Source organism: Eurytemora carolleeae, unplaced genomic scaffold (assembly GCF_000591075.1).
Source record: "Eurytemora carolleeae unplaced genomic scaffold, Eaff_2.0 scaffold956, whole genome shotgun sequence".
Lineage (NCBI taxonomy): Eukaryota > Metazoa > Arthropoda > Copepoda > Calanoida > Temoridae > Eurytemora > Eurytemora carolleeae.
Window position 1 is genome coordinate 3,133 of NW_019396923.1, and position 10,435 is coordinate 13,567.

Below are 10,435 nucleotides of genomic sequence, written 5' to 3' on the forward strand. Positions count from 1 at the left end.
GAAATTTGATGACGCAGATATAGATGCTGGAAACTGTCATTTTCGAATCAAAAACCTGGATTTTGTGAAGTTTACATACATAAAAAATAATAATGTCAATTTTATCACCAAACTACTTTTTGATTTAATGACTCTGCAATGCTTTATTCTGTAAAAATGCTGCAGTATTGCAATAAAAGATTTTTTAATTTAAAAAAGGCCATTTAGGAAAAAAAGAAAAAATATCTTAATATTTAATAAACATGCCGTAAAACTTTTTGCTTTCATATTCTCATATTTAGTAATCCCTATGTCTTTGCCACTTGATAGTGTCAAACTTAGATTATTTGATCTAATTGAATTCAAAGTTTGAAAGGAATTGAGTCTTTGGAACAAAATCAAATATTTAAACCACAATATCTTTAGAACTCGATGTTGTAAACCTTTGATATTTCAAACTCAGATTATTTTATCTAACAGAATTCATAGTTTGAAATATCTAAGGTATGCAACATTTAGTTCCAAAGATATAGTTATTAAAAAATCAGAGTTTGTGGCAAAGACTCAATTCCTTTCTAGAGGTCTACGCAAAGATGTAGGGATTAGAATTGGTGGCAAAGACTCAATTCCTTTACGTCCACACATACTCTGTTCAAGCATTATCATGAAATTCTCTAACATTCACTTTAAAGAGATGTTGATAAGAATCGACCTTAGAACAGATTCTTCTAAACAAACTCAGCCCAGTTTACTGACATGCATATATTTAGTATCATTTAAATATTGTATAGAGACATTATATTGATACTTATTGTTTAAATATAAAACTGGTTCATCGAGTGACAGTATTTATTGTAAAGAAACCCATTTTTTACTTAACCCATTACTCTTAAACTACAAAGTATGTCTTTGTTTACAAAAATTGTACTGCAGTACGTTGCGCAGTGACTGAAAGTTTTTTTGTATGGGGGGGGGGGGGTAGTGTCATGTTGCCCCCCCCCTCTCGTACAAATCTGCTGCACCAGGTTAAAAAAAATAAATAATAAATAAATAAACTCTGCGGTAAACTTTTTTCCTTGAGTAGTTTTCGTCATAAAAGATATGAGGTTTTCCTGTGCATCTTTCAAGGGTTTCTTAGGATTATTATCATCATTAAAATTATAATGTAAAGATAGTAATTTCAGAGGTGTACGCATTTTTAGTACTGCAGTGTACTGTCTCTGGGCGGTAAAGTAAACACAAGATGGATGTCACAGCCTGACAGGGGAACCATCTTTCACATAAAAAATTAATTTAACTATTATATTATGTGAATTATCAAAATTTTAAAATTAAATGCTTTAATCCTCTTCGGATACTCGAATAAAATTGACACATCTATTTTTGTTTACAAACACCGCCCAGAGAGAACTGGTTTCAATATATACGCACAGAATACGCAACAGCAATTGACTTTCCTTGCCTTATTTAAGATTTATCATTTCTGAGGCCGTTCCTTCTACAGATAGTGGTCGTGTAGTTCACGTACTTTGGAGGACGATAATTTGGCCGCTAGATGTCTCCCGTGAGTTATTCATGGACGGACAGAGTTTCTCACGCGGCACGCCATACGGTATCTGGATCATTAGCCGTACTGTGGCCATGATTTACTTTGAGAAAAGGTGGCAGCACTAATCAAAGTAGCTCTCTGATTTCATTTCATAAATTGATTGCAGTGTTTTGTTTTTGAGCACCATTATGAATTTGAAATTAAATCAAAGTACAATTTCCTATGTTTAAGATAGTTTGCCGCGTTAAAATCAAATTCGTAATAAGCTTTCCCTTTTTTTCCGTCGATAGGGGTCGCATATGTATGTGTTTATGGTCGGACAATACTCGGACACTGATAACTCATGGAAGAACGCGTTTGAACAAAACACTATTTCTCCGTACATTTCACGACCAAAATAGGAGGCGTGAAGTTGTCGACCAATGTAGTTTATGGAAGGAACGGCCTCTGAAGTATATATCGGATACAAATGTACACTGGAAACCCTTCTGTGCACGTAAACGTACTGCAAGTACAATTGTATTGTGTAAAATCAGAAAATTATATTTAGTTTTAAAGGGCAGAAATCTACAAATCGTAACTAAAGCCGCATGTGATTCCATATCACTATGGTGTTCTTTTTATTTTATTTTCTTAAATGTATTTTTATTTCAGAACTACGTGTACAATTGTACATATATTGTGTACTGTGTCTGCAGCATTGAAGAAGATTGCAAAGAGTTGAATGTCAGGAGTGTGTAGACCGAACCCTCTTCCCCCGGCGCAGGTTTATATTTAACGTAAACAAACTTGGATTTAACTAATAAATTAAACCGTTGAGTGTACACAATTCAATCATAATTCGCGGATTTTTTACAAGAGGTAGAAAACACTTTTTATTTCGCTTATGAATCTGTTTGGTGTTAAGTGAAATTATGCATACCGTAAATATTTTGCCCTCCCTTAACAAGATGCCTTTTCTCCGCAATATTACCATAAGAAGATTCAATTTAATTTAATAAAAGAGAACTTTAGTTGATCATTGATTACTGAAGCTGTTGTATGGACGAAACTAATGGTTTAAATTGTAACTAATTTTATTCATTTCCTCGCATTTATCAATAGTTTGAATCTGAGTAACCAAATATAGGTGAGAGAACGAGTTAAACTCATTTGAACCGATTTAAAAAGTTGCCAGAGCTGGGAACTTCAGTATTGTGGATATCGAGATCAATGCTTGATCGCAATATTTTCAAATTTTGATAAACTTTGAAAATAAATGTTTTTATGAAATATGAATTTAAAATTCTCCTGGGATCAAAAAAGTAAACTGTAATTTGTCTGCGCAACTTTTATCGGAGGGGTCAATTTTAGGCTAACTAAAAATGCATTTTAGAAAAAAAAATTTGTAGTCTTTCGATAATGTAAAATTTGAAATTAGGTTTTCAGAACAATTACTCTTCACCAGCTTGGAAAATATATTGTTAAAAAAGATCATTTGTTACAATTTACAAAATGAAAATATCGGAGAGGGAAATAATTGGTTTGAATGAGAAGAACATAGTTCTTAATTTATATATTTCTTTGGATTCATTCAAGTTTGAAATTCGGGTCCTAACTGCAAAGTAAATTGTGATTGCTTATTTGTAATATCTCTTGCTTTGTAGTTGAATAAAAATTTGAAAATATGAATATTCAAAGGACGGGTAAAGAATGCCGTAAACTAATCAAATTCTTTGATTAACTCTATGACGAGATATGAATATCTAGAACTGGAGAAGGATGGAGGTTAATCAAATGTCCTGTTCTTTTTTCAGGATGGAGAAATCTGTAAGGGGAGAACTGTGGACACGGGAAGAAGGAAACCTTTTATGTACCCGGATTGTAGCTTTTCATGTACCCGGATCGTAGCTTTTCATGTACCTAGATCGTAGCTTTTCATGTACCTGGATCACAGCTTTTCAGAACGAGAGACGAATCATGTACTCGGAGAAACTAGTAATATACTAGGAAATATAAATATCTAGGACGGAAGAAGGACTTAATCTAATAATATATCCGGAGTAACTCTAATATAAAAATATCTAGGACGGGGAAAGGATGTAATCTGATCATATACCCAGAGTAACACTAATATATAAATATCTAGGACGGGAGAAGGATGTAATCTCATAATATGTCCGGAGTAACTCTAATATATAAATATCTAGGACGGGAGAAGGATGGAATCTGAACATATACCCGGAGTAACACTAATATATAAATATCTAGGACGGGAGAAGGATGGAATCTAAACATATACCCACAGTAGAGAAGAAATCTAAACCTGGAAAAGAATATTTACTATATCAGGAACACACTTCATCAATTATAGTTGGTTTCATTTCTTCTCAAAGTCAAATGGAGAGAGGGGTAGGAGGTGGATTAGATGAGATGGAGGATAGTTTGGGGTTGGAAGGGGGGGGGGGATTTTCTAGCTTTTTCCATTTAATCGTCCGCTTTATCCATTTTATCATCTTGCTTTATCCATTTATCATCTTGCTTTATCCATTTTATCATCTTGCTTTTTTCATTTTATCATCTTGCTTTTTCCATTTTATCATCTTGCTTTTTCATTTTATCATCTTGCTTTTTTCATCTTGCTTTTTCATTTTATCATCTTGCTTTTTTCCATTTTATCATCTTGCTTTTTCCATTTTATCATCTTGCTTTTTCATTTTATCATCTTGCTTTTTCATTTTATTATCTTGCTTTTTTCATTTTATCATCTTGCTTTTTCTATTTAATCATCTTGCTTTTTCCATTTTATCATCTTGCTTTTTCCATTTTATCATCTTGCTTTATCCATTTTATCTGAGGGATTAGTTTCCTCGACCTGAAAAAGAAGATAATGGAGAGAAAAATATATTTTCCTAAACCCAGAAAAGGCAAATTTGACAAGGTGATCCGAATAAAAAAATTATAATGCGCCCACATTGAGACTTGAAGATCAAAATTGTAAGCGGGTTTAAAATTAGATTAGCTCTTTTGATCATTGAAATAATGATATTTGTAAATTACCATATATTGCCTTAATCATGCTTATAAAGAACGCCTAAGAGTTTGGTTTGAATCTGATGCATGATTTAACAGAATCCATAAAGTTGTAAAGTTTAGTTTCCTGAACCTAACTTTATATTCGTAGAGCATACCCAGCTTACATCGGGTATTCGAGATGTACGATCAGAGAAAATAGAAATAAAGAAGGGAAGTGGGTCAAACTTTTACATTATCATTTCAGATATTTCCTTCCATATCCTTCTCATCCTTTAAATGTCCTTTACATTTCCTTCCATATCCTTTACATTCTATAAATGTCCTTTACACTTCCTTCCTTTCCATCACATCCTATACAATACATATCCCTCCTTTTCTTCCATACACTTCCCTTTCCTTCCGTAACATTCCCTTTCCTTCAATACACTTCCCTTTCCTTCCATACACTTCCTTTTCATTCCATGCAATGCTCTTTCCATCAATACACTTCCCTTTCCTTCCATACACTTCCCTTTCCTTCCATACACTTCCCTTTCCTTCCATACACTTCCCTTTCATTCCATACACTTCCTTTTCATTCCATGCAATGCTCTTTCCTTCAATACACTTCCCTTTCCTTCTATACACTTCCCTTTCCTTCCATACACTTCCCTTTCCTTCCATACACTTCCCTTTCCTTCAATACACTTCCCATTCCTTCCATACACTTGTTCTTCCCTTTCAATCTCCTATCTTATCTTCCCCTCGTAAAGGATAATTTCCTTTTTCCTGTTCTTTGAACATTTTCTAGAATCAAAATAACAATTTCGTTTTAATTTCCCGTTCTCGGGAAATTTGGGGAATTGGGTTTTAGAATTTTTTTTCAAACATAATGTTTTAACAGAAATCCTTCACTAAAGCTGGAATATTCTGATAGATATTAGAAGTGTTGTGTAGGAGGGGGGAGGTGCTAATAGTGTCCTACGTCTCTCTGTTATTATCTATAGACATGTTATTCTTACTTTCGATATCATGGTTTTCTTTCTCAAGGTAGGTAATGAATATAAATGACACAAAAATGCATTTTTACTTTAAACAAAGATAAGATAAAGATATTAAAACATTTTTTGTTGCAATTTCAGTTTTACCAATTAAACTTGGTTTCTAGGCTGTTGGAGAATATTTTCGTTTAACGTACAGATACTTCGTTCCTCGAGCTCTTAGACCTGTCAGGGGGGAGGTAGCTCTAGTCACAGGCGCAGGACATGGGATAGGTAACATTTACTGGAGCAGGACATGGGATAGGTAACATTTACAGGAACATGACATGAGAAAGGTAACATTTACAGGAGCAGGACATGGGATAGGTAACATTTACAGGAGCAGGACATGGGATAGGTAACATTAAAGGAGCAGGACATGGGATAGGTAACATTTACAGGAGCAGGACATGGGATAGGTAACATTTACAGGAGCAGGACATGGGATAGGTAACATTTACAGGAGCAGGACATCGACTTGCTGGGTCTGATTGGTTCCATAATCTTCCTCTAGTTCTACTTGGACTGCGAAGTGTTCCCAGAAAAGATTCGTTAATTTCTCCCTCTGCAACTGTGCTTGGTTCTACGATGGTTCTATTGTGCAGTATCTGGATAGCCCTGAGTATCTCCAACGAATCCAACAGAAAAAGAATACTCATGTTGCTCCGCCTCATCCCAACTCAGCTACGCCATCTTCAGTTCCACCACAAGTTCCTTCAAGTTTGCTCCGATCAACTCATGTTTTTGTCAGAGAAGATGCTTCCAAACCTCTTCTATCTCCGCTCTACAAAGGTCCGTACCTGGTGCTTTCTCGAACTCCAAAATATATTTTTCTCTCCAGGTTGTTTCCAAGACTGACTCTGTGTCTATGGATAGATTGAAACCAGCCCTCTCCGAGTTCCCTGTAACAGCCTATGAACCCCCTCGCCGTGGTAGACCTCCAGTGGCTCAAAGACCTCAGTCTCCAATGCCTCCGACACCAAGTCTTCAAACACCTCTTTCGAAAGCTAGAAGTTTAAAGAAGAGGGTTCGGTTTCTCCTCCAGTCTTCAGCCCGGAGAAACCCTAGAAGAATAGTTAGAGATAAACATCTTGGTTCCCTACAATCTCTTAAGATGCTGGGGGGACCCCTGTGGATGAGCAAGATTGTCGTCTTCCACCAATCAAACCAAATATATATGATATAGATATTTTTCCTATGTTGTAAACTTGTAAGTTATATATATACATTACGTCTTTATGTCACTACACTAGGACAAAACATTAAATTACACCTTTCAATTTTTTTAAACCTTATCATCAATTAAATCCACAACTACAGCTTGCAAACTCAGAAAATAAGAATCATTTCTTTTTCTATTTCACAGACCACAATCAACTGTGTTTATATTATTGCAGGTAGAGAGGTAGCTCTAAAACTTGGAAGGCTCGGAGCTATTATTATTTGTGTTGATATAAATGAGGAATCCAACAGGTACTTTCTACTTTTTCCAATACTTGATTCGAAGTATAATTTATTTACCAATACATTTTTTATTCATTTAAATTATCTTATTTTTTACAGTTTTTGTAAATTTTATATTTAAACATTTATTAATTTTATTTTTATCGTTTATAATACTTATATTTTAATGTGCACATTTTATATTTTATTGGAGGTAATTTTTATCAAAATGCATGTTTTTTTGGTCCATCATTATGATTTATTCAAGGAAAATTATAATCTTTATCAATGTTAATAACATTTTTTGTAAACGTGCATTGTGCTACAGAAAAAAAATCAATGGTACCAAAAAATAAAAATTAGTAACGTAGTACTGAATGAAAGGATACCAATTGAAAAAAATTTGAATTGCCAGATTTAGATTTTATGAAATTATTTTAGACAAGCAGCTAAGCAAATAAAAGCCGAGGGTGGGGTTGCCTGGGATTTCCAGTGTGACGTCAGCAACAAGTAAGATTTAAAAAAATAATAATGTACCAATTGAAATTTACATCCTCCAGGGATTTAATGATAAACCCGTTGATTCTATATTTAAGAAATGATCATTCAAAAATAAATTCTTTAACCATTTTATCATTTTATGGAAAACAGAAAAACGGTTATCAAGTTCCTCTTATAAAGAAGTCATATTAATCAGTTATTTTGCCTAGAGAAGTGGTTGGTGATGGGGGGAGGGGAGGAGGGATGAGGGGGAAGGAAGGGAGAATGTTGGATTAATGAAATATTTTGCCTAGAGAAGAGGTTGGTGAGCTGGGTAGGAGGGTGAGGGAGGATGTGGGGGACGTCAATATCCTGATCAACAATGCAGGAGTGATGATCACAAAACAGTTCATGGAGCAGTCAGATCTAGAGATTGAAAAAACTGTCAATGTAAGATTTTTTTACAAAAATATCAAACTCTGTAAGAATTATGTGTTTTTAGTAATCGGGCTAAAAATCTTTTAAATAAGAAGGGACTTTCTATAGTGACATCCTAGTGACACCCCAAAGATTGCAGTCGTCGCTCATTTCATAAATTATAAATTATTTAAAACTTGCAGAAGTGCCCGGCGTTGCCCGTGGAACTTTGAAGAAGAAAAAATCGATTTTTAAAAATAAAAGTGTTTCGATTTTTTTGCCATGGGGGGGGGGCAAAATTTGAACTGTAAATTCAAAACATTTGGCTTCTTGGATATCAGTCATATAGGCCCTGTATACGCCCTTGGATGATTATAATTTTTTTTTTAAAAGATGACGATCATTCCGACACTTTATGTTGTTTCTGACTGTTTGCCTGTATGTCAGGTAAACCTGATGGGACAGCTATGGTGCTTACGTGAGTTCCTGCCTGCTATGCTCAAGCTCAATCGAGGCTCAATCGTCTTCATGTGCGGTCTTCCAGGGCATGCCGGAGCTCCAAATATGTAGGAACCCTTTCTTTATTTCTTTTCAATAAAAATATTTTGTTTAGAAGAATGTTTTATAACATTTTTGTGTACTTGAAGTGATATATTATGGTTATTTCAATATCATAAATATCGCAGCAAGGAATACACAAATAATATAAACATTTCCCTTAGATATGAAAACCCAATTACAAATATTGGATCTTGGAAAACATGTCTACCTACCATAGCTTAAAAAAATTAACGATTGTATGATAAAGTGACAAAATTCTTTTTTTTTAAACAAAAACATGTTTAAAGTAACCAAACTGATTTTACCAAATATGTATTTCAAAACATTTTGTGCATTTCTTCATTTTGAAAATTATTTGAACAATTATTCCTGTGTAATTTTAACAATTTACAGAATAAGAAGTAAAGAACCCAATATAAAAAGAATATAATTATTTAAAATAAAATCTGGACAAAATAATTTCAACAAATCTGTAAATACCTTTAAATTAATGGTTAAAACTTTTAATATTTATTGTTTATTTGTTCTATCAAAGCTGGGAACTTTTGAATAGTGGATATTGGGATTAATGCTTGATCTACTCTTTTTCTTAATCTCCAGATTAAATAATGCTTGTTTTCCTCTTGTAATTAATCTCCAGATTAATTAAACGATCGGGAGTATTACAAAGTTTTCAGTTCAGAATTCATAGCCTTAAATATCAAAAGTCTACGACATTAGGTTGCAAAAATAAAGGGGTTAGAAAATCAGAGTTTGTGACGAGTACTCGGTTCTAATTTGTTTTAACAAAAGTCCCGGATCTTAAATGTTTGCCAAAATCAATCAATCATGTTTTATTTTCCTATAAATATTATAGCAGAAAAATTTTCATTAAACTGTAATATGTTACTTATGAAACTGATGCTGTAATATATCTCCATTTATGGTTCAGGGTTCCATACTCCGCATCTAAGTTTGCTATACGAGGCATGATGGAAGCTCTATACATTGAGCTGAGACAATCTTATCCAGGAAACAAGCTGCATCTTATGCTGGTCAGTCCGTTCATCGTTGAAACGGGTGAATTTTCTTATAAACAATAGAAAAATATTACTTGCTCACTAAAAGTAATAGATTTAGATAAAATTACCATTATAAAGTGGACATCAAAAAGAACATTTATCATATGAAGTATGACAGGAAATGGTAACCATTTGAAAGAAAAAGGTTAATGCTAGAAAACACGAAGTATCTTTGATAGTTATATTTTAGTAAAATACAGCGAAGCTTATTTTGTGTAGGTATGGTAAAGAGTCACAGAATTAGATTTCCAAACTTTATGGGAGTTGTGGATGTTCCGACTGCCGCGGATACTATTTGCAATTCCCTCCGGCGCCGAGCAGCCATCGTCTTCATTCCAGAAATTTTCTATTATGTTTCCAGCTTAGTGAGGATTCTACCAGCTAAGGTTCAGCTCCTACTTACAGATTTTTTTGATACAGGGATAGATAGTCATGAATAAGAATACAATATTCCCAAATATCTAATGTATTTATTGAACAAAAATATACACATTCATAAATAATGTACGTTTATTGCATTTTCCATCATTTATTCCTTCTCTTACCTTTCTCTTTACTTTTTACGTATCCCTTTAGTTCTGATCAGATTAGATGTTCTCCCAAAACCCCAGATAGTGTTTTAAATCGTTTGATTTGTTGTACAAAAACTTTTAATAAAACTTACAGCATTTTAGAACTGTATTCTGTTCAAGTTTGCTTTTATCAAACGTTGAAATTTGGAATATCTTTATCCTACATCTACAAGTATTTTGAATATCTTTATCCTACATATACAAATATTTTGAATATCTTTATCCTACATATACAAATATTTGGAATATCTTTANCTTTGCTTAACTTTGAAGTTGTTCACAATTAATAAAAGTGTTTATACTCCGTTGTCGGAGAACAAAGAGAAGCGGGCTGAAATT

At 33.6% G+C, this 10,435-nt stretch overlaps 1 protein-coding gene across 2 annotated transcripts; it reads left to right on the forward strand.

Moving 5' to 3' along the window:
* The first annotated feature begins 2,162 nt into the window (after positions 1–2,162).
* On the forward strand, positions 2,163–10,031 carry LOC111710158 (epidermal retinol dehydrogenase 2). Of its 2 annotated transcripts, XM_023484210.1 has the most exons (11): positions 2,163–2,294; positions 3,718–3,752; positions 3,814–3,859; positions 5,480–5,572; positions 5,691–5,796; positions 6,960–7,035; positions 7,447–7,515; positions 7,800–7,935; positions 8,350–8,468; positions 9,395–9,522; positions 9,744–10,031. In XM_023484210.1, exons 1-11 carry the CDS (start codon positions 2,253–2,255, stop codon positions 9,962–9,964), a joined length of 1,071 nt encoding a protein of 356 aa, XP_023339978.1. In that variant the 5' UTR covers positions 2,163–2,252; the 3' UTR covers positions 9,965–10,031. The 2 variants fall into 2 exon arrangements, with proteins under 2 accessions (XP_023339978.1, XP_023339977.1); XM_023484209.1 differs by lacking the exon at positions 3,718–3,752 and having other exon boundaries at positions 3,779–3,859.
* The last annotated feature ends 404 nt before the right edge of the window (positions 10,032–10,435 follow it).

Excerpts from the sequence above, each read along its gene's own strand:
- LOC111710158 (XM_023484210.1), top strand. The coding sequence starts at position 2,253 with ATGTCAGGAGTGTGTAGACCGAACCCTCTTCCCCCGGCGCAG. Across the intron at positions 7,516-7,799 it reads CAGTGTGACGTCAGCAACAA|AGAAGAGGTTGGTGAGCTGG; the intron begins GTAAGATTTAAA and ends TATTTTGCCTAG. Across the intron at positions 8,469-9,394 it reads CATGCCGGAGCTCCAAATAT|GGTTCCATACTCCGCATCTA; the intron begins GTAGGAACCCTT and ends TTTATGGTTCAG.